Source organism: Ascaphus truei, chromosome 2 (assembly GCF_040206685.1).
Source record: "Ascaphus truei isolate aAscTru1 chromosome 2, aAscTru1.hap1, whole genome shotgun sequence".
Lineage (NCBI taxonomy): Eukaryota > Metazoa > Chordata > Amphibia > Anura > Ascaphidae > Ascaphus > Ascaphus truei.
The window spans coordinates 189,214,514-189,239,094 of record NC_134484.1 but is presented as its reverse complement, the minus strand read 5'-3'; the positions used below and the strand labels follow the sequence as shown (position 1 = coordinate 189,239,094).

General features: G+C 45.0%; 1 protein-coding gene across 1 annotated transcript in view; it reads right to left on the bottom strand.

The window, feature by feature from the left end:
• Nucleotides 1-24,581, bottom strand: part of ELOVL2 (ELOVL fatty acid elongase 2) — a 220,326-nt gene that overhangs the window by 52,347 nt on the left and 143,398 nt on the right. The window contains exons 4-5 of the mRNA XM_075585712.1: nucleotides 3,764-3,841; nucleotides 103-274 (exon numbers count right to left, since the gene is read on the bottom strand). Coding sequence (XP_075441827.1) covers nucleotides 103-274; nucleotides 3,764-3,841 — 250 coding nt within the window. The remainder of the gene's footprint in view (nucleotides 1-102; nucleotides 275-3,763; nucleotides 3,842-24,581) is intronic.

The window sequence follows — 24,581 nt, the reverse complement described above, 5'->3', positions numbered from 1 at the left end:
GATATTTTCTATTGTTTGAGGAATTATAATTGTAATTTGTGAACATATTGCAATGTGCAGATCGATAACTAGATGATTTAATTTGTTTAACAAGACACTTACTTTGTCCACATGGAATCCAGTTCAATACACACCACCATATATTGAACATTGTGGCATGATGATAAACATGGAGGAATGTGATTTGACTGTTCTTTTTCCGTAAAACAAAGAACATAGTGTCCATGAACTCAATGGCTTTGGAGAAGTAATACCACCACAGCACCTTGGCCACCTGTGAAGCAAAGTATAACAAATAAACAATAAAATAGGTAGTAACTGGTGGTTTGCACTAGTAGCATTAGGACTCCTCCCCTTTACAAACATAAATGCTGTTCCCAGACTCTGAGACCTCTAGCGGAATATATTGTATCTCCCTTCATAAGGCCAATTTAAATAATGTAGTATTAATCTCCTTTATTAGGGAAATGATGTGACTGCTAGGGAATACCTAGATTGTTTGTATTCAGAGGACTGAAGTTGAAAAACACTGAGATTTAAAAGATTTCAATTTTGTAAAGAGACATATATATATATATATATATTAAAAAATTTTTTTTTTAAATATTTCGTAAAGTAGGGCACAAGTATAGGGTAGAATTTTTAACATTATGTAACTTTTTTTTCTTCCCTATATAGTATTGACCGTGTACACAGCACTGCACATTGAATTTGTTGCAGGCACAATAAATCCTTGCCCTGTAGAGTTTTCAATCTAATTTTGGTGCTTGAGACACAGGGCAATAAACTGATTTGCCCAAGGTCATTTGAACTAGGCTCACCTGCTTCAAAGTCAGTGTCATTGTATTTAGAGTCAGTGCCTTTACTTACTGGCTCACCCCTTCAGCCCTAACACCTTTAGCACTGGAGAGACCAGCAATCTTCCATGTAACCACCTATATTAGACAAGATATTATGATTCGTTCCTGGATTTGAAGCTTTTGTTCAGTGGGGTAATATCGTGACCTTATCCACATTAAACTTAACTTTACTTACTTATTATGCGTTAACATGACATTCTATTTTGCTAGATTCTGTATCTGCATGTCTAGTTATCCTTTGTATTCCCTGATACTAATTACCTCTCCCATTTAAGTTACATTTTGTATTTTACCTTACATACATGGAAATGCAGAAAATAGTTAGGTTCCTCAGTGGGACAGCCCTTATTTGCCTTTCCATTTCATGTGTTTTCATACCCCTTTTTGGACTTAGGACAATGTCAGAAGTGCACATTAAAATAATGATCAAAATTATGAAATAAATAAAAACAATGGTGATGTCTAAAACCCATACAGTAGATGTGGGCCAACTTATTTTCCACGCAGGAAATTGGCTGCAACAATCCCTGGCTACAGGGAAAAGCAGCCGGTTCAATAACATACAGCCGCTGAGGCTGCCTATAGCTGCCACCATTCCCGGAATGGCAGGAATTTGTTTTTTCTCTGTGGACTTGGGAAGGTGAGTCGGGGTACACCTGTGCTACTTCAGGAGTTCTACTTCATCTAATGCCGTGATTTTCCCAGGGTTCCTTAGCCAGGCCTCGTTTTGAGGGTAACTTGGTCTACACACTTGCATGTGTAGTCTAGGTGCTAAGTCATATTTCTTAATCATTCCTAAAATTCAGTGTCTGATGTTCCTTGAAGAGAGGGCTGATTTAATTTATAGGCTCCCAGCACCTGAATACAATATTAATTAGTATTCTACTCTTTCATTGTGTGCTCATTTAATTCATCCACCCCTTTTAGTTCTGTAAATACATCAAAGCCTAAATCTGACCCTAAAGTACTACAATCAGGCTATAATATTTATATCCCAGAATCATGCTCATATTGTCCCCATTAAAATGCAATTAGCTATGGGGCTAAAAAGATCTAATATAGAGATATGCTAAAAAGTCGTCATGCTTGCCATCTTTGATAACAGGAGTTGTACCACCTTGTAGCTTAGTTGTTCTATGATCTTTAAATGCAATACTCAACTTATACACACCATCCATAGAATTGAGAGAACATTATTCAATGATTTTGGTTCTGGTTAAAAAACTAATTTGATGGGCGCTTAAAACTAGAAAGGGGTGAATCTTTTTCTGACATTGGAATTAGCTGCAAATATGGTGTTTCATTGCAACTTGGGTTTAAAAAGTGACATTCGCCTACAGCACCTTTGTGTGTATATAATGCCATGGGGAGGAGAGAGAGAAAGCGCTCTTCTAGTATAATCCCTAGTGCTATATATCCCCTGAAACCTCCCTTAAAACATGTGCTCAAGAAATACACCTTGTACTTGGAACTATAATAATTTATCGAGCACAGTTATCTCCCCACGTGTTGTTTGAATGGAGTGTGACGGTAGGAGTAGATTTGACAGTTCTTAAATAAAGGTTAAGCCCACCCTTACCCCTACTAGTCAATGATATGATGTATTTATTTATGTATGTACAGTTTATTGTAGCATTCCTATATATGTTAATCTTAAAGTATGTAAAACAGTGATGTACAGCTCTGTTCAAGAGTATGGAACTGTGGGGTTAACTCTCTCTTGCAAAAGGAGCTGTAATCACATCAGAGTTAGGTATTATAGGCCTGGACACTGTGATGGGATTAGGCCCATTTTGAGGAACCAGGGATTGGTCGACCACCTGCTGAGTGAACTTGTTCTGCAAGAAACCTGTAAGCCCCAGGGCTATATCTCTATTGTATGACTCTGGGGGGGGGAATTGTGTGGGCATTGTCCCGTATCTGCCTACATCCTGTGGACTATGTTAAGGATAGATTACCATATTACAGCATGCCATTTTGGACTTCCTGGCCCACCTTCAACCCCAGTAATCTCATCAACTGGGTCTTGGGCCGTGTGCAGAGACCAGGATTATTGTTCCTACCCAGACTGGATGGCATCTTCCTGACTCAACTGAATCATTCTGGACCTGATAGTCTTTGTGAAGGCTGTGTGCTGAAAGAGCTGACATGGAGTCAGCAAAAGGGAACTGAGGAGACCCAGTGCAGGGGTCTGCCACATCCAGTGGAGCCGCGGTCTGTGTGTGAAGCATTGGCCTGTGCTGTTTGGAGTGAAGCAGTGGCGGGAATTTAAAACTGCTAGCTAGCGGAGAGCAAGGCAGTGCTGCCCATACTATCGAGGACAGCAACGCAAGTTGGGATCACGTGTCGTGGTAAGCTTTTGAACGGAGGTCCCGGCACCTAGGACTTTAGGTTGTTCCCCCAGTTACCCCTGTTGGGTGAGTTTGTGTGTGTCTTGTGTATTGGAAGTTTGTGGAAACTTTTTCCAATAAATTCACTTTTTTTTCTGTCTAGTGTACTGATCCCTGATGTAATTGTCCTGGTCTCCCATCATAAGAAGGTTTCTCTCTCAAGAAATATATTCGAGGGGACGGAAAACCACTAGTTAATTTGGCCGAATTTGTAGCTATCCAAACAGCCTACAAATATCCATCTGCAAATCGAACTCTGTTCAAAAACCAGTGAAGAATTTGCGGCTTGAATTTTGAATTTTGACACATTCGCCCATCTAAGTACATTATGGGAACTTTGGCAATATTTTTTCTGCAGTTGAGTTAGACTTCCAGGTTGTAAAACAAGCCTTATATGAAAATGGTAAATAATAGTAAAGTAAATGCATGTATAGAGGTAACTGCGTTGATTATAGTCACAATAATAAATAACCTGATGGAGTAATTGTTGAAACAAAGTGTGTTGGGTCTCACCCGAATATCTGCTTCTCCTGCACTGTCAAGATTCTGGCATTGTAAGTTGTATCCTCCCTGCCATGTTGAAAGAATGAGCTGAAAAAAAATTAACAAAACGCAGTTTACCTTGTTAGTATCCACTACATGTAAAGAAAACCAGACGCTTAAACATTACCATACAATACATGTTCTGGTCGTAGGTTTCAGCCATATGGGAATGGCAATTCCATCTCTGTTGAGGGACTTGACATAATAAATCCCTCCTTGCCGTATAACGCACACTGCTTTCATCTAGTGATCTACCTGGTACCAGTATTACCAACTTGGCTACATGTCATCATCAAATTGTATTTCAATCCTCAGAGTTCCCATTTTATACAGAGCTATTGTAAACAAGAATGCAGTGGAATTAGAATTAGGAAACATAGGCTGGTCTGGATCAAAATCTCATGCTGACATGGACTCGTGTAGGCAAAACTGTCGTACTTATCAGAAAAAATATATCATTTTTCACCTGCTTGCTCCTTGACTAAAGTCCCTAATCCCAATACATGTTAAAGATGAAAATTCTCTTCAATGTCCTCCCGAATCACGGAGAAAAACTTTTGCATGTTGACATTTTGTATAGTACAGTATATTACAAAGTGGCTCCATGTCATTTAAAATGCTCAAACATGCTTTATTATGCTAAATGTGCCCAAATCCAAGACTATTGCAGTCGCAGTACAAGTTTGTACTTCTTATTAAAGGGACTTTCTATGTGCTATGCCAACTATGTACAACTATGTACTGTGATGGGAGAAAAAGAGAAAGCATATATATTTATTTTCTATTAGGTGTGCCAGTAGGTCTTTAAGTATAAGGTCTTTAAGTATAGTATAAGGATGCCTCACCCTGGCACTGTAAAATTATTTAAGACAAACAATTACTGCCAATTGCCAACATGATCTATAAAAGTAGAAAAGTGGTGGCCCCCAGATTCATCACGTTCCATTAAGGCTAAATGCATCTGAATGGTCGTTAACCCTCATTGAGTTGAAAGGGAGGTTACGCCCATTCATGTCCGTTAACCCATGTAGCCAGGGTCCCTCTGGTCCCCCTGTCTGCAGGTTTCTTTCCCCCTTGTGTGTGTGCTGCTGCGGGGGCGAGCGCATTCCCGGGGGCTCCCGGTGGCAGCTGCGACAGGACTCCGCCATGTTTAATGTGTTCACGCATGTGCGGAGGCTTGCACGTAAGCAGAGCAATCACGGCGGCCATGTTGAGGTTGGCGCGGGAGTTCGCGCCTGTGTCGTGCAATGCACAGAGGTTGGCAAGCATAGAGGTGGCCATTACATGTGTGCAAGAGCTCTTGGAAGTTGTGCATGCTCATTTAAGAGTAGCGGCGGCCATTACAGCTTCAGACATGCGCAGTAAAGATCGTGCACGCGGTCCCCATAGGAAAGAGCTGTACCAAGAACTACAATTCCCAGCAGCCTCTGGGGACTGCACTTTCACCCTGGTCACAGGCAGCTTTGAAGCCAATAGAGCTGGCAGCTTCTCCTGCAGCAAAGAAGATACAATGTTGTGTGCAGACAGGGTTTTGTCAGTTGGATCCAGGAAGCGATTGGGGAAGGTAGTGTACACAGCTGCAGTGCTCTGCTGTACTAGGCCAGAGAAACCCCACGCCAAGGTAGGCCCCACTCCCCACTAGGTTAGTGGGTAAGTTCATAGGGAAGGCCCCTTAGGTAGGGACCCTGCCCTCATCTGAGTCTGAGTATTGTCAGTGACACAGCTGCAGTGCTGTGGGCTCTGACAAGAAGAGACAGTGTAGCTTGCAGTGCAGCCACAGCAGTTAGTTTGGCAGTTTCAGGGAAGGCCCCTTTCAGTGCAAGGGGGGGGGGGTTGCTTTCTATAGTACCCAGTTCTATGTGATATCACCGGTGCCAGTTGCCCTCAGTGATCGCGGCCTGCGTCTGGGCTCAGACAGGCTGCAGCAAGAGACATTCCAAAGGTGGATCACTCCATGCGGGTGTCACCCACCACCAGGCAGAGTTGCAGGACGTCACAGAGGAGATCGCAGAGCGGCGGATGCTTTGTGAAGAATCTGCAGCCTCAGGTGCTGGAGCACTGGGCAGGTACAGTCAGTCATCAAGTGCACCAACTTTACCAACAGTCACTCACTTGGGATATTGTGGGACATTTGGGACTATTGATATAACGTGTGGGGTACAAAGCCCTGCGTGGTGACCGGGTAGTTGTGCCTATTAGTGTTATAGAGGGACACTGTCAATGTCATATTGTTGAAGTATGTTGTGTTGTGTTATTTGCCATATAGTAAACCCCTTTTAGTCATAACCTTTGGTGTGGGCTGGTTACTTTAAGGATGTTCCTATGTGAGGGCCACTCTACACTCCTAGAATCTCACATAGGTGGAGGCGCTGACAAGAAACGTTCCAGAGGATTCACCCCAGGCTCTCACTAGCGGAGGCTCAGATCTCCTGTGAGCCTGACAGGTATACTGCACCACACCTGGTAACATATAGATTTCCCCTCACATACACTCTATATGCGATTGGGTGGGGGAATACCTGTTACACCCGTAACGGAGCTTGATGAATCTGGAGTTGGGTGCAAAAGGGTTGATTTTATTAGGCTAGATGGCATGACCACTATCCAACACTAGAGGGTGTCATTAAATCATGTGAAGTCTAGCAGGGATGTTCAGCATTTAGTTTTTTTACACACGACTGCAGAGAAACATGATATAAAGCAAGGACCCACTTATATACATATGTGATGCACAGGTAGGTGGGATGTTACAGCCATAGGTAGGAGCTTCTCCCCGCCCCCTCCAGTCAGCTTCTTAATACCAGCACACTGATGAATACTGTCCTTCTCTCCTTAGGCTGCACTTATAGTGCCGGCTGCGGTCGCTGGAAAAATCAAATTGAGATGACTTCCAGCAATCGCATCCAAGCCTTCGTGTCGCGCTTATTATAAGCAAACGCGACGGTGGCAATGCATTTGTTTTGACGCAACGTCGCATCGCTGGCACTATAAGCGCAGCACTGTCATTAGGCAGCTGAGAGTGGGAAGAAGCTACGATCCACACCCGCAACATCTCCACTCTCTCTGCACTGGGGAGAGAGGGAGAGTGGGCTGCTTGTGTGGCTAGTGGTTGGGAGCCGGAGGTAAAGATCCTGAGGGCTGCATGCGGACCCTGAGACGCCTGTTGAATGAATGGGGGTTAACACTCATCTGGAAGGAAAAAAAACAGCTTAACAGCAAGTTTTCTAGGGACATACGGAAGTCATTAATTAAAGGACAGAGAGTCGCAAATGCTAAAGTGGTTGGAAGCGAGGCTATGCGTCCTCACAATTCTCCTCCTCTGATATGCACCTTTAAGCCAGACCTTTTTTTTTTATTTAATTAACAATATAATGACATGTTATAATTACATCATTAAAAGAAGTAGACTATTTTTGTTTGGTCTTGGGTCTTTATTGTAATCAAAAGCTGGAAGTGTCTGGTCATATTCAATATTGCTCTACACTGCACCATGAGACTTCTCAGGACATGGCACGAAACACAAAATGTAATTTTAAATAAACCTTGCAAAAACTCTACTTTGTCTGCATAATTTACAACAAAAAAAAACAGATTAGGAGTGTTTTTTTATGTTTATTGCTTCCCTTTCCCTCACAAAAACTGCAGGAGATAGCAACAAGTTCCCAGGGCAGACACAGAATTTGCATGTTACAAAAAGTTGTTTTGTTTATGTATTGTGAGAAAGGGGCATTTATCCTCAACAAGTGTATGGGCTGAATGTAACTGGCACTTGTTCTTCTGTTCCTGGGTTGATGACCTTTGGCACACATTGCAGACATCCCAGAAACAGCTAGACTATTAATACAGCTGGGGTACACTTGTTCATGCTCTGCATGTAAGAGCTAAGACATGGTGCTCTGAGTGTGGAGACATCAAATCCATGAACTGGTCTGCGCCTCTACTCTTTTTTTTTTTTCCCCTTCGCAGAGATGCTAATTTAATTTAGGATTGAGCTTGCTTTACTGGAGCAGAAAAAAAATTAGCAGAATTTGTCAGAGGAGGCCTAATCAGTTCAATGATGCAACTTGTAAAATCATCAAGTATTGTAATTATTTGTACAGCATTCTATTCATAATTATCAATTATGCTGCATTCTCCATTGAAGACATTATGCTAAAGCTTACATTGGCTCCAACACATAATATATAACATCACTAAGTTCCCAACTGGTAATGTATGGGGACTAAATAAATAAGATATAAACAACTGTATGGACTGACAATTGCTCTTTTACACAGTATCTGGCAAAACTGCCATCAGTATATAATCAAATCAAGAAAAATGAGACATATACAGTAAAAAAGAAATGCCAAAACACCAAGAAGGGTGTTCAAAAAAGTATACAGTATTAGATCTAATACACATTGTAGTCATATATAGTCATATATCAAGTCATATCTATATCTATATAGATAGATAGAAAAACAAAAATAGAAACAAAGTATGCCACGTAAAGCACTCTGGTGTAAGTGTAACAAATTTATTAAAGACACATCACATAACATACAAACATAATAAAATCACTCTCTAACACCTCAAAAAGTATGGAAAATTGTGCGCACAGAAGCATACGTGGCCGCTGCTAAGGAACGCGTGGATGAATATCTAAGACGTGAGCGTGCTTCAGCCCCGCAGACCGATGCAGTGACGTCCCTGATCAAAGTACCGGCCGGTACTACTGTGGTTGCTGTTTCTACAACTTCTCTGGCGCTGCTGTTGGGGGCTATTCCCACTGATATCTTCGTTCATTGGGATATTCCGCGTGACCCTCCTGCTCCGGTGAGTACTTCTGCAGTACAATCTGTAGTGTTGCGGTGCTGGAAGGGAGACCAATCACTGGTTAAGGCGAGTCTCGGGGCCTGAAAGGCCCGGACCCAAACTGTCCAGTGTAACAAAGCTGCTTGAGGGCGTAGATAAATTAACGTTTTTATCGTGCAAGCTGTGCACGTTATCTAGCAGAGTGTGAACCGCTTGAACTATCCTATCTTTTTGCTAACCGAGATGGGGTTCAGGACACTGTTCTTTCTCCGAATACGGAGGAGGTTGATGCTGAACCAGTCATAAAGGAGGAGGCGCCAGCCCCATCCCCTACTGCCCGTTCTACCATCCCCACCACCTGCCCAGAAACCCCTGCCCTAGATAAGTACTGTCCCCTCGGCCACGATCACCTACAATGCCTGTAGCACCAAAACGTAATTTTGGGAAAGTATATACAGTACTATGTATGTTTCTGACAAAGCTAATGATGTGTACAGGTGGTGGGATCCTATGTTCAGGGGTTATGTACCACATTTAAAAAGGACACGCTTTGTCCTGGAAAGGGGCGATCAGATCACTGGTGGGAGAATGGCAAGTATACTCCAGAGCAGGAGGCGGAGATAGTGAGAAAACGTAACCAATATATGGACCAGGGATTACTTGCACAACCAGAGAAGGGGGATGATTTCTATGCTCCCCCAGGGATGGACCACTATTCTGGGTATTGCCAGGCAGGGGGATGTGTGGGCAGAATCTCATGAAGAGTAGCCATGCAGAGAGAGTCCTAGTTTAGCGTTTTAGGCGTTCTCATGGGTATTATTACCCATATCTCCCCAAAGAGCTCATGAGAACCACGGAAGCTCATACGGATGAGTGGGTAAGGGCGTCAGTGATAGAGTACATGGCTCCTAAATATAACACTACAGCAGTATTTAGGGAAGATCGCGCTGAGTATTTGGTTACGATCTGGCAGGTGGGACGCAATATGCATCTGAACCGAGTATAGTATGTTAGTGAGTATGGCAAGAAGAAGTGCTACTCAGTAACAGTGCCTGATAAGGAGGGTAAGCTTATCCGGAAGCCAGACCAGGCTTTACCATAAGGATACGGATAGAAATACGCTTCTGTATGCCACCAGCCACCATCCGGTGCCGCTTAAGAGACGGCTTCCTTTTTCCCAATTGCTGAGGGTTAAGAGAATAATCAGTAACCCCACAGGAGGTTGAACCAGCTCTTCTGGATATGGCACAACGCTTTCACGATAGGGGCTATGGCTCGGATGACATAGATGATGCCCTCCGGAAAGTGAGAAGGATTGACAGAGCGGCACTACTAAAGCCACATATCAAAGAACCTGCACAGGAACGTTGCCATTTTGTGAGTACCTTTTCCACTGCATCGGGGCGCAATTAACTCAGTATTCATAAAAACTGGCATATTCTGTCTAATGACAGTCAAATTGGAAAAATCTGCAAAGACCCCCCTTTACTTTGCTACAGGCGTGGCCGCAACCTGGGCGGTATGCTTACTCAAACGGATCCAGTGGATAAATATGCACCTGCTAAGTCTTGGCTCGGTAGAAAACCTGGATCATATCGATGCCATGGATGCACTAATTGCAGTTTCATGCAGGTTGGGTCCAGTTACGCACACCCACACAGTGGGGCTCGCATTCGAATTAAGCATTTTCTCAATTGCGAATCTCCCTTGGTCGTTTATTTGATTAAATGCCCCTGCGGTCTCCTTTACATTGGAAAGACCTCACGCATGTTAAAGGAACGGATCGCGATACATCGCTCCACCATTCGAAAGGCACTTTTAAATGCTGATGATAACACGGAACTTAAATATCTGCCTGTTGCAAGGCATTTTAAACAAATGAGACATTCCCTGGCGACTATGCGATGTATGCCTATCCTCCAAATACAGCCACCACCACGTAGAGGGGATAGAAATAAACTGCTTTTTCAACAGGAGGCGAGATTGATTTACGAATTGAGAACCATGTCTCCTTTTGGATTAAATGAGGACTTAAAACTTAGCTGTTTTTTTGTAAAAATATCCTTTTGCTGCAATGTCGCATTTCTTCTATGTTCCCTTTCCCTGTTTATTTTGATTCATTTTTTTGATGTATCACTTTAGTCCCAGGTTAGGCACTTTTATGTAGTTTTTTATGTTGGTTTATACTGTGATCATTATGTCATCGGTGCTGATTGTGTTAGATAGGCTGTGCAATATTAATTTACAGACCCTATCTGAGATTGGCCATATAATCATGCAATAGTTTATGGTGATGTCATGTTGCCTTGGTGTCTATGCATGGAGTGATTAATATATATTTATTATTGCAAGCGTGCGGGTCCATGCTGCAGGGATCGTGCTTAGGCTGCGCGCGCATCCCCTTCATGTTTCTATAGACGCTGTCGGGTTGTTATGCGCGGTTGCGCAGGTGCGGCACACCGCGAGCAGCTGCCTGAGATGCCACTTCAGGAATGCAGCGTCTACACGGGCGCGGTCACGGCTGGTATGCGCGCTCCCTCCGGGTTGCTATGAACGCGTTCTGGTAGTTATGTGACGCACTATCAGGCATGTTTGCCCAGCTGATGCATACACAGACCACCACTGATGACGAACACAGTATTATGTGAGTCCATTGGTGCATATGAGTATCAGTGCTTTGTATTGGTCTATGGGCTGTACCTGGGACAGTGATTTGCATGTTTTTATTTGATCCAGGTGTTTGTGCATGTGGGGATGTGGGTATATATGGGTGTTCAGACCAGTCACTTGTGCACTGCCCTGAGGAAGGTTCCTCTACGAGGACCGAAACGTTGGCTGCCGGGTGTTCTTAATCACATCTTTTTTCTACAATTGTGGTGTGCTGTCTTATTTTGGTCATCAGGATCCCCCTGGTCACTACGTACATATCCTTATGTTATGGGACAAGCATGAGTGCAAACTGCCATACCAATGACTGTCATTTTTTAAGAGTTTTTGCACCTCTCATGCATTTTTTGTGATTACCCTGACCTTAGCCGGATCTGTTGGGTTATTTAATGTTTAGCTGCTAGTGACTTTATACGATTGGTTTTGAGACCTATTTTTCAATGGAAGAATTCACAGACTTTGCAGGGATCTTTACCACCTTATCAGACACTGCCAGCTTTAGTGACGCAGAGATTGCTAATATTCGTTATACGGAACATTTGAATCGGTATTAGGACCGGACAAGCCAGTAGACATTTATAATGACCTTTTAAAAATTAAAAAATGGGAAGTTGATTTCTTTCTCCACGGAGTGACATTATCACACTATCACAAAAAAGCTACTTCCTCATGGTTTTCGAAATTAGAAATCAGCCAACCATTGGACGTAATGATCCAGACTTTTGCAAAAAATGGATTGCCATTCTTAATAAATGTTCTAGTGACCTTATGGATACTGGTCATTGAGCAGTCCAGTAAGGAAATTGCAAAAATCAGAAGGGAAATTGATTCTATCAATGGGAAGCAAGGTGACACACTGACTGCTGATTCTAGTACAAACTGGACTGATAAAATTCAGACAGCAATAGACAGTTACAAGGATAACCTTATCAAATACAAGAAAGAAAAGCTTCGCCTTGTTACTGCTGATTACAAGGAACGAAAGGTCTATCGCTGGCTTCTTGGTCTGGGGGAACCGAATGCTGGCCGGGGGGGAAAGAGACGGAATACACCACGTGCAAGGAAATCCCAACCATCTAACAGGTCTTGATTTCCCACTAGTGACACTGACCTCTCAGATAACACAGAGGGCTCTGGATCAGATTTTTTAGGCCTAGTCAACAGTGGTCACGTCAAGCCTCCACTCCCCGACACAGGCGTAAGGGACCAACCAGGAGGGGTGGTGGGAAATCGGCGCTATCCAGACCGCAAAAACAAGGGAGGCAAAGGATCTCAGGGACACAAGCCTGCACGGTAATATATAACCTTACTGATCTCACACTCTCCACTGCTCAACTTAGTGTTCTCCAGAAAGGTCTCAGTTTTGTTCCAACCAATATTCAAAATTGTTTCAACTGGGAAGTGGATATGTATAAATTCCATCGCCAATTGAGACTTAAGGATTTTTTGAGAAAAGCAAACTCCTCACAGCAGTTTGACTGATACCAGAATTTTTAAGACCAGCAGTAATTTCGATCCGCAAACTAATAATCACAGCATTGCAGCCTTTATGAATGTCTTGAATAAGGAAACCAATAGCGATGTTAGAAACAACAAAACAGGTTTCTATAACATTACACGAGAGGAAAAGTGTGCGATTGAAACCTTGATAAGGACATCATTATTCGCGCAGCGGACAAAGGAGGTGGTATAGTGTTGCTTAAATATGTGGATTATAAACAGGAAATTGAAGATCAGTTGGCCAACGAGATGACGTACAGACGCCTACCAGGGGATCCAACAGTGGAATACAAGAAGGAAGTTGATTCTATTGTGCAAATGGGGATCACAAATAGCTGGATTTCAGAAGACGGGCAAATTTCTCTCACAACCCTTTTCCAGAATGCCAATTCTTTATACCTTACAGAAAAAACATAAGTCCACCACGAAGACCCCTGGAAGACCCATTATTTACGCAAGAGGGTCCTTATGTCATCCTCTCTCACAGTTTGTGGACTTTTACCTTCAGCCGATGGTCATTGGTATGAGCACTTATGTAAAGGACACCACCGATTTCATCTTGAGATTGGAAAAATCAAATTGGAAAGGATGGATTGCATTCTGGTAACCCTCGATTTTGGCAGTTTGTATACCAATATCCCTCACAAGGAGGGTTTGGAAGCTATAAGAGCTAAGTTTAATGCCCATCCAACACATACGGGTCCACCTGTTGAGTTTCTATTATTGCTTATGGAAGTCATCTTAAACAAAAATTATTTCAGATTCGAGAGGAGTGTCTATTTGCAACTTAGCGGCACCGCAATGGGATCTAACATGGCGCCTGTCTATGCAAATTTGTTCATGGATATCTATGAGCACACTCATATTTTACATGATGCTCCCCATGTACATTGTATCAAGAAATATCTTCGATATATAGATGATATTTTCATCGTGTGGGATGGATCAGAGCCTGCGCTCTTGGAGTTCATCGAATATCTGAACAAAATTCTGTCCACAATCCGCTTTTCTGCACAATTCAGCAATGAGGAAATTTCATTTCTGGATACCACTATCTATAAGACCAATGGAGGCCTAGCAACCAGGCTTTACCATAAGGATACGGATAGAAATACGCTTCTGTATGCCACCAGCCACCATCCGGTGCCGCTTAAGAGACGGCTTCCTTTTTCTCAATTGCTGAGGGTTAAGAGAATAATCAGTAACCCCACAGGAGGTTGAACCAGCTCTTCTGGATATGGCACAACGCTTTCACGATAGGGGCTATGGCTCGGATGACATAGATGATGCCCTCCGGAAAGTGAGAAGGATTGACAGAGCGGCACTACTAAAGCCACATATCAAAGAACCTACAAAGGAACGTTGCCATTTTGTGAGTACCTTTTCCACTGCATTGGGGCGCAATTAACTCAGTATTCATAAAAACTGGCATATTCTGTCTAATGACAGTCAAATTGGAAAAATCTGCAAAGACCCCCCTTTACTTTGCTACAGGCGTGGCCGCAACCTGGGCGGTATGCTTACTCAAACGGATCCAGTGGATAAATATGCACCTGCTAAGTCTTGGCTCGGTAGAAAACCTGGATCATATCGATGCCATGGATGCACTAATTGCAGTTTCATGCAGGTTGGGTCCAGTTACGCACACCCACACAGTGGGGCTCGCATTCGAATTAAGCATTTCCTCAATTGCGAATCTCCCTTTGTCGTTTATTTGATTAAATGCCCCTGCGGTCTCCTTTACATTGGAAAGACCTCACGCATGTTAAAGGAACGGATCGCGATACATCGCTCCACCATTCGAAAGGCACTTTTAAATGCTGATGATAACACGGAACTTAAATATCTGCCTGTCGCAAGGCATTTTAAACAAATGAGATATTCCCTGGCGACTATGCGATGTATGCCTATCCTCCAAATGCAGCCACCACCACGTAGAGGGGATAGAAATAAACTGCTTTTTCAACAGGAGGCGAGATTGATTTACGAATTGAGAACCATGTCTCCTTTTGGATTAAATGAGGACTTAAAACTTAGCTGTTTTTTTGTAAAAATATCCTTTTGCTGCAATGTCGCATTTCTTCTATGTTCCCTTTCCCTGTTTATTTTGATTCACGTTTTTTTGTACTTTGGTTTTTTGATGTATCACTTTAGTCCCAGGTTAGGCACTTTTATGTAGTTTTTTATGTTGGTTTATACTGTGATCATTATGTCATCGGTGCTGGTTGTGTTAGATAGGCTGTGCAATATTAATTTACAGACCCTATCTGAGATTTGCCATATAATCATGCAATAGTTTATGGCGATGTCATGTTGCCTTGGTGTCTATGCATGGAGTGATTAATATATATTTATTATTGCCAGCGTGCGGGTCCATGCTGCAGTGATCGTGCTTAGGCTGCGCGCGCATCCCCTTCATGTTTCTATAGACGCTGTCGGGTTGTTATGCGCGGTTGCGCATGTGCGGCACACCGCGAACAGCTGCCTGAGATGCCACTTCAGGAATGCTAGCGTCTACACGGGCGCGGTCACGGCTGGTATGCGCGCTCCCTCTGGGTTGCTATGAACGCGTTCTGGTAGTTATGTGACGCACTATCAGGCATGTTTGCCCAGCTGATGCATACACAGACCACCACTGATGACGAACACAGTATTATGTGAGTCCATTGGTGCATATGAGTATCAGTGCTTTGTATTGGTCTATGGGCTGTACCTGGGACAGTGATTTGCATGTTTTTATTTGATCCAGGTGTTTGTGCATGTGGGGGTGGGGGTATATATGGGTGTTCAGACCAGTCACTTGTGCACCGCCCTGAGGAAGGTCCCTCTACGAGGACCAAAATGTTGGCTGCCGGGTGTTATTAATACACATCTTTTTTCTACAATTGCGGTGTGCTGTCTTATTTTGGTCATCAGGATCCCCCTGGTCACTACGTGTATTTGGGTGTAGTCTGTGAAAGGCGCTGTCTTTAATATTGAGATATATATATATATATATATATATATATATATATATATATATATATATATATATATATATATGACAGGTAAAGTCCCTCCATTCAATAACTGCTAACAATTGCTGCAGTCTGGAAACACTATTCAGAAGGTCATGTTGAGACCTATACATTCTTATTCTCTTAGTTGCGCATTAGGCTTCTGAGATAAAGACCCTGCAATCTGTACACTAATGGCTCCTTCAAAAGGACTTCCACATTTGTTCCTAGACATCCTGACTAGTCTTTTTAACGACAACCGCATTAAAGCAACCCTGCGATGTACAATCTTAGCGAAAATGAAAAAAAAAACAAAACCATCCCTCAAAAACGTGAGAAATTCTCATCACTAAAGTGTCTTAAAAAAAAAAATACATTATTTCAGTTTACCCTGCAAACTACAGTATGATATACAATGAAATGTTGTCCTTGTGCAATCTACTCTGATGGAGCAGTGTCAGCTCTTTTACAAGACTTATCATATTAGAAATTCCCCAGCATGATCACAGCTCTTGCACTCACCACTGAGTTGCCCTTGGAAATGACATTTGCAATCGGTGTGAGACAAATCATTGAAAATGTGGCATAAGAGAAAATGAATACTACCTACTGCATGGCAGCCCGCCCAGCTTTTATATCTTTGCCACTACTTGCCATGTGTACAGCTGGGAACCTTGCCAGTATGGGACAAAGCCTACAGTGAAATGAACCATGTACCTTACTAAGCAAATAAATAAAAGGGCAATCCATTTTTTGCTGACAAGGAAAGGTGAAATGGGGTCTGCCAGATACTTGATCAAAATGGAAACCAAATTGCACTAAAACAAAAATGGGCTTGTTACTGAAGAAGGGAAAAGAGATAACACTGTAGCTATCAAAGATAATAGTCACCCGGGCGACATCAACAGATACATACAGGCATACCCCGCTTTAAGTACACTCACTTTAAGTACACTCGCGAGTAAGTACATATCGCCCAATAGTCAAACAGCAGCTCACGCATGCGCCTGTCAGCATGTCCTGAACAGCAAAGTTGAACTCCCTACCTGCACCGAAGCTGTGCACAAGCGGGGAGACTATAGAGCCTGTTACAAATGTGTTATTTACATCAGTTATGCACGTATATGATGATTGCAGTACAGTACATGCATCGATAAGTGGGAAAAAGGGAGTGCTTCACTTTAAGTACATTTTCACTTTACATACATGCTCCGGTCCCATTGCGTACGTTAATGCGGGGTATGCCTGTATACATTCTCTGACGATAAAGGAGAAACTAAGGGCATATACGATAAAGGTTATGATAGCTGACTTAAAATTTGGCATTATTAAGAAATAAGAAAGTGGTGATAATTTATAGAATTGTATTCACTTATAATTATTTATGCATAAATGGGGAGCGATATTAATCTCATTTGCATACACTAAAATGTTGTTAAATAGATACAAATAAGCAATAAATCATAGAAATGGTTGGAGATATTGCGCTTTTCTTTCATAGCGTTATGTAATACAATTTCTAGCACAACCATATGGTAGAAAATGATTTAACACCATTGATGCATGAGACTATTGCATTGCAATGGAATGTTTTCAGACGCCAAACGGGTTGACATGCAACTTTAACATCCTACAAATAAAACATTAAGGGGCCTATGCAGAGAGCAGCGCTATTTCGAAATTCGCCATTTTTTGGAGATAATCGCGCAGAAAACAGCAGAAAATGGAGATTTCCGAAAAACGCGCCAATTTTTCTTTTCTATTTGTAAAACTCGCCTCGCGGCTGGCGAAAACCTCAATCTCGCCAGTTTTACAAATATCCTAATGCAGAGAGCCGCGAACGGCATCTAGCGGCTGTTCGCGCCAATAAAATGGCGCTATTGTCTCCTTTTTCCCTCGCCAGAAAAAATTGGCAAGAAGCGGCCGCTCGCGGCCATTGCAAAGAGAAAAAAAAAGGCGCGCATTTGTTTTTACAAGTTTCTGAAGCGCGCATCTCGCCAATTTAAACTCGCCAGACGCATCCATGTTAAACATAGCAGAATTCGCACTTTTCTGCATATGGAGAATAAAACTCTCCAAAAAAGCTACTTTTTAATAAATTCGCCATTTTTCAAATTCGCTGCTCTCTGCATAGGCCCCAAAATGTGTAACATCCATGTGCAAATATTAAGCCTTCAGTAGCCCAAGCGGCTAGCTGGTAACCTGGCCTAGTAAGGGGTTAATATATTAATGTGTTATACAAGGTTAATACTATGGGGCCCATTCTAGTTGCTTCGATAAGTGACATATCGAGAATTTGGGGCACTGGAATGAGTTGTATTGTATTGTATTGTATGTCTTTATTTATATAGCGCCATTAATGTACATAGCGCTTCACAGCAGTAATACATGTGGTAATCCAATAAATAACAGATAATATAAATAACAGATCATGGGAATAAGTGCTTTAGACATTAAGGAAGAGGAGTCCCTGCTCCGAGGAGCTTACAGTCTAATTGGTAGGTAGGGAGAACGTACAGAGACAGTAGGAGGGAGTTCTGGTAAGTGCATCTGCAGGGGGCCAAGCTTTATGTGCCATGTGTTCAGAATAGCCACAGTCCTATTCATATGCTTCTTTAAGCAAGTGTGTCTTAAGGTGGGTCTTAAAGGTGGATAGAGAGGGTGCTAGTCGGGTACTGAGGGGAAGGGCATTCCAGAGGTGAGGGGCAGTCAATGAAAAAGGTTTAAGGCGGGAGAGGGCTTTAGATACAAAGGGGGTAGAAAGAAGACATCCTTGAGAAGAACGCAAGAGTCTGGATGGTGCATAACGAGAAATTAGGGCTGAGATGTAAGGAGGAGCAGAAGAATGTAAAGCTTTAAAAGTGAGGAGAAGAATGGAGTGTGAGATGCGGGATTTGATCGGAAGCCAGGAGAGGGATTTCATGAGGGGAGATGCTGAGACAGATCTAGGAAAGAGTAGAGTGATTCTGGCAGCAGCGTTAAGGATAGATTGTAGGGGAGACAGGTGAGAGGCAGGAAGGCCGGACAGCAGGAGGTTACAGTAATCAAGACGGGAGAGAATGAGGGCCTGAGTCAGAGTTTTAGCAGTCGAGCAACAGAGGAAAGGGCGTATCTTTGTTATATTGCGGAGGAAAAAGCGACAGGTTTTAGAAATGTTTTGAATGTGAGGGGCAAATGTGAGAGAGGAGTCGAGTGTGACCCCAAGGCAGCGTGCTTGGGCTACTGGGTGAATGATCGTAGTTCCAACAGTAATGTGGAAGGAGGTAGTAGGGCCAGGTTTGGGAGGAAGTATGAGGAGCTCTGTTTTAGCCATGTTGAGTTTAAGGCGGCGGAGGGCCATCCAGGATGATATAGCAGAGAGACATTCAGAAACTTTGGTTTGTACAGTAGGTGTAAGGTCGGGTGTTGAGAAATATATTTGTGTGTCGTCAGCATAGAGGTGATAATTAAACCCAAAAGATGTTATTAGGTCACCTAGAGAGAGTGTATACAGAGAAAAGAGAAGAGGTCCCAGGACAGAGCCCTGGGGTACCCCCACAGAGAGATCAATAGAGGAGGAGGAGGTATTAGCAGAAGAGACACTGAAAGTACGATGGGAGAGGTACTGCACCGACACACTTTATTCGAGCAAATACCCGGTATGTACCTGGCAGATACCTGGAATGCGCCGCTCCTAACCTCTGACAAGCCCCGTTGCATTTGCCTTCCCAGCCTGGGTTCATGCCTGGCTGATGGGCGGCTGATCTGTTAAATGATAATGATTAGGATTTAATAGGCTGCAATGCTTCGCGTGTCTACCAGATGGCATAAATTCATGAATTGTAATGCAGTTTATATATATATACTGTGCAGTATTGCAGCCAGCGGGAATAAAATGCTTCAATCCCTGCTTGGAAAATAACTCAATGCACTCGGGCAGAAAACAGTCACAAACCTCAATACACCCGGGTATACCCGAATTCGTGGGACTAGCCAAGCTCGAATAAAGTGTGTCGCCAGTGTAGGATGAGATCCAGGATAGAGCTTTGTTCCGAATGCCAAGAGTATGGAGAATGTGAAGGAGAAGAGGGTGGTCCACGGTGTCAAATGCTGCAGAGAGGTCGAGTAATATGAGCAGAGTGTAATGACCTCTGTCTTTGGCAGCATGGAGGTCGTCAGTTATTTTAGTGAGGGCTGTTTCCGTGGAGTGAGCAGTACGGAAGCCAGATTGTAGAGGGTCTAGGAGAGAATAGGTGTTGAGAAAATGGAGCAAGCGAGCGAATACAAGACGTTCAAGGAGTTTAGAGGCAAAAGGCAGGAGGGAGACAGGCCGATAGTTAGAAAGACAGGTAGGGTCAAGCTTGCTGTTTTTGAGTAATGGTATGACTGTTGCATGTTTGAAGGAGGATGGAAAGGTTCCAGAGCAGAGGGAGGAGTTAAAAATGTGCGTGAGCGTAGGGATTATAGTAGGAGCCAGAGGTTTTAGGAGATGGGAGGGAATGGGGTCAAGAGGGCAAGTGGTAGAGGGAGAAGAGGCGATCAACAGCGACACATCCTCCTCTGAGACAGTGGAAAAAGAGTCAAGGAAGGCAGGAGGAGAGTTAGGAAGAGGTGTAGGATGGGAGGAAGAAACAGAGGGGATGTTCTGACGTATGGATTCCACCTTTTCCTTAAAATAGTCAGCAAAGTCCTGAGCGGAGATGGAGGAAGGAGAGGCAGCGGAGGGTGGTTTGAGTAGAGTATCAAAGACAGAGAACAGTCGGCGTGGGTTAGACTTGTGCATGTTGATTAGTGAAGAAAAGTAGGCTTGTTTAGCTTGCGAGAGGGCAGAGTTGAAACAGGATAGCATAAATTTGTAGTGAAGGAAGTCTGCGAGAGTATGAGATTTCCTCCAGAGGCGTTCAGAGGAACGAGTGGAGGAACGCAGCATGCGCGTGTGGGAATTTAACCAGGGTCTAGGGTTAAAAGGGCGAGTGCGGCAGAGAGAAAGCGGGGCATGTAGATCAAGAGAGGAGGACAAGGCAGAGTTGTAGTTCCTGACCAGTTTGTCAGGGTCTGTAGCAGATCTGAGAGAGGAGAGGGAGGAGTGTAACGTGGACTCAAAGTCAGGTAAGTGAATAGAGCGCAGGTTTCTGCAGAACCGGGGTGTAGATGGAGGTGGAGAAGTTGAGAAGCGAGATAGAGAGAATGAGATGAGGTGATGGTCAGAGAGAGGAAAAGGGGAAATGGAGAAATCAGAGAGAGAGAAATTTTTAGTGAAAACCAGGTCTAAGTAGTGGCCATCCTTGTGGGTGCTGGCTGCAGTCCACTGTTGAAGGCCAAAAGAAGAGGTTAGAGAAAGAAAGCGGGAAGCCCAAGGGAGAGAGGGGTCATCAATGTGGCAATTGAAGTCCCCAAGGAGAAGAACAGGGGAGTCTGAGGAGAGGAAGAAAGAGAGCCAGGATTCAAAGTGAGAGAGAAAGGCAGAAGGGGGATGAGTAGAGGTAGGTGGGCGATAGATGACCGCCACATGAACAGGGAGAGGAGAGAAAATCTGGACAGTGTGAGCCTCAAAGGAGGGAAAAGCAAGAGAGGGAGGAATAGGAAGGGTTCGGTAACGGCAGAGAGAGGAGAGCAGGAGCCCCACACCTCCACCCCTGCCATCAAGGCGCGGAGTGTGGGAGAAGGAAAGGCCACCATAAGAGAGGGCAGCTTCCAGAGCAGAGTCAGACTGAGTGAGCCAGGTCTCAGTTATAGCAAAGAGAAGCAGGGAGTGAGAGAGAAAGAAGTCATGCACAGAGAGGAACTTGTTAGAGAGGGAGCGGGCATTCCAAAGGGCACAGGAGAAAGGGAGAGAGGAGGGAGGGTGGCAGGGGATGGGTATGAGGTTGGAGGGGTTAACACCAGAAGGAGTAGAAGTTGTATGTGGGAGGCGAGGACGAGAGCAAGTAGAAATAAGGCAGGGACCAGGATTGGGAGAGATATCCCCAGAAGCAAGGAGGAGAAGCATGGATAGAAAGAGGATGTGTGAGGATGATTTGTAGGGGTGTGTTTTAGTGCAGGAGGTATAGCTGTTTAGAGTATAGAGTTTGCAAGTATAGCTATTCAGAAAGCTTCGATAACATGCCAAACTTGCTTGAGAAGTTCTTCTTGCCGATCGGTCGCGCTCCCACACAGACAAACTGTGCGGGAGGTCAAACTCACTTTTTTGGCCAAATTGAACTGTTCTAGTAGCTCCAAGATTAACATCGCGGCTGCAACTCGCAGGTTCTGATCTCGCCACCTGAAAAGTGGCGAGATTGGATCCCCGATGTGACTCTGAAGAAATGTTTTATTTTTACTACTGTACATCAGATTGAAGCTGGGTGTCTCCAGGGCTGACCGACATTATTACAGCTCCAGAGACCCCCTTCTTCACCCCTATGTAATAAAAATACATTTTCAGGCAGCTTCATTACCTTAGCGGCTAACCGCTAAGGTAATGAAAGGGTTAAATACCAGTGCCCGGTTTATTGGGGGTAGAGGGGGTTGGTGAATGTGGTATTTAGTCTGGGGTGGGTATTTAGGCCTACCGGAAGGGTTACGGGAGGAGTTAACTCCTTCATTACCTTAGTGGTTACTACCGCTAAGGTAATGAAGGGGTTAACCCCTCCCACTATGAACCCGGTAGGCATAAACACCCACCACAGACCAAATACCACCCACTCCCTCTACCCCCAATAAACATTAAAATACAATACAAACACCAATACTAGCCAATACACCCATTGATTGACAGTGTGGTTACCTATGCCCTCAATCGGAGCAAAGATAACCCCATTAGATATGAATGGGTACCCTACAACCTTCTAAACCCAACAAACCCCCCTACCCAACACATACAGTACAGCAAGCATGTCAAACTCAAAGGCTAACACGGGCCAAATAAACAAGGTTTAAGTTTATGTGGGCCACAAAAAAACAAATACTTAAATTTTCATAGAAACGTAGGTTTATTTTGAAAAGTACAGTATAAAAAAAGAACAAGAACAACGATAAAATGAATGTTTTCTTCCTGACACTTGGCATTTCTTCTCTGCTATGTATCTACAATTAGTCCTTGTTACGTGTGTGTGTGTGTGTGTGTGTCCCCGATCTGGAAAAAAAAATCCAGATGTGAATGACTAGTTTCCTGAACCAGTGCCTGGATGCCCCCGCTTCACAATATCTAAAGCAGCAATCCCGCCTGGGATCTTACCTGATCCGCAGTCCCTCGATGTCCAGGTACCCTCATTCCCGCAATGCTATATTTTGGAGGGGAGGTGTTCCATACCTGTCTTCTGGGTTAGGGGGGATTCCTATGTCTCCCGTGTGAAGTTTGAGTCAGATCTGGAAGAAAGCAGTATAGTTTATTTCGGTGTAGTATAGGGCAGTTAAGATATACAGGGTAAATAAAATATCCAGAGTGTGAGACAGAGAGTGTGAGACAGAGAGTGTGAGACAGAGAGTGTGAGACAGAGAGTGTGAGACAGAGAGTGTGAGACAGAGAGTGTGAGACAGAGAGTGTGAGACAGAGCGTGTGAGACAGAGCGTGTGAGACAGAGCGTGTGAGACAGAGCGTGTGAGACAGAGCGTGTGAGACAGAGCGTGTGAGACAGAGCGTGTGAGACAGAGCGTGTGAGACAGAGCGTGTGAGACAGAGCGTGTGAGACAGAGCGTGTGAGACAGAGCGTGTGAGACAGAGCGTGTGAGACAGAGCGTGTGAGACAGAGCGTGTGAGACAGAGCGTGTGAGACAGAGCGTGTGAGACAGAGCGGGGGTGACAGAGAGGGGGGGAGGGGGTGACAGACAGAGAGGGGGGACTGGGGGAGGGGGGTGACAGACAGAGAGGGGGGGACTGGGGGAGGGGGTGACAGACAGAGAGGGGGGGACTGGGGAGGGGGTGACAGACAGATAGGGGGGGGACTGGGGGAGGGGGTGACAGACAGAGAGGGGGGACTGGGGGAGGGGTGACGGGGTGAGAGACAGAGAGGGGGGGACTGGGGGAGGGGGTGACAGACAGAGGGGGGTCTGGGGGAGGGGGGTAGGGGTGACTGGGGGAGAGGGGACGGGGGGACGGGGTGACTGGGGGAGGGGGGGATGGGGTGACTGGGGGTGACGGGGGGAGGGGGTGACGGGGTGACGGGTGGAGGGGGTGACTGGGGGTGACGGGGTGATGGGGTGACAGGTGGAGGGGGTGACTGGGGGAGGGGGTGACGGGGTGACTTGGGGAGGGGGGGATGGGGTGACAGGGTGACTTATGGAGGGGGGACAGGGTGACTGGGGAAGGGGGTGACTGGGGGAGGGGGTGACGGGGTGACTGGGGGAGGGGGTGACTGGAGGAGGGGGGACGGGGTGATGGGGAGGGGGTGACTGGGTGACTTGGGGAGGGGGTGATGGGGTGACTGGGGGAGGGGGTGACTGGGTGACTGGGGGAGGGGGGGATGGGGTGACTGGGGGTGACGGGGGGAGGGGGTGATGGGGTGACGGGTGGAGGGGGTGACGGAGTGATGGGGTGACAGGTGGAGGGGGTGACTGGGGGAGGGGGTGACGGGGTGACTTGGGGAGGGGGGGATGGGGTGACAGGGTGACTGGGGGAGGGGTGACGGGGGAGGGGGTGACTGGGGGAGGGGTGACGGGGTGACTGGGGGATGGGGTGACTGGGGGATGGGGTGACTGGGGGAGGAGGGGATGGGGTGACTGGGGGAGGGGGTGATGGGGTGACTTGGGGAGGAGGTGATGGGGTGACTGTGGGAGGGGGTGACGGGGGAGGGGGTGACTTGGGGAGGGGGTGACTGGGGAGGGGGGGATGGGGTGACTGGGGGAGGGGGTGACTGGGGGAGGGAGTGACA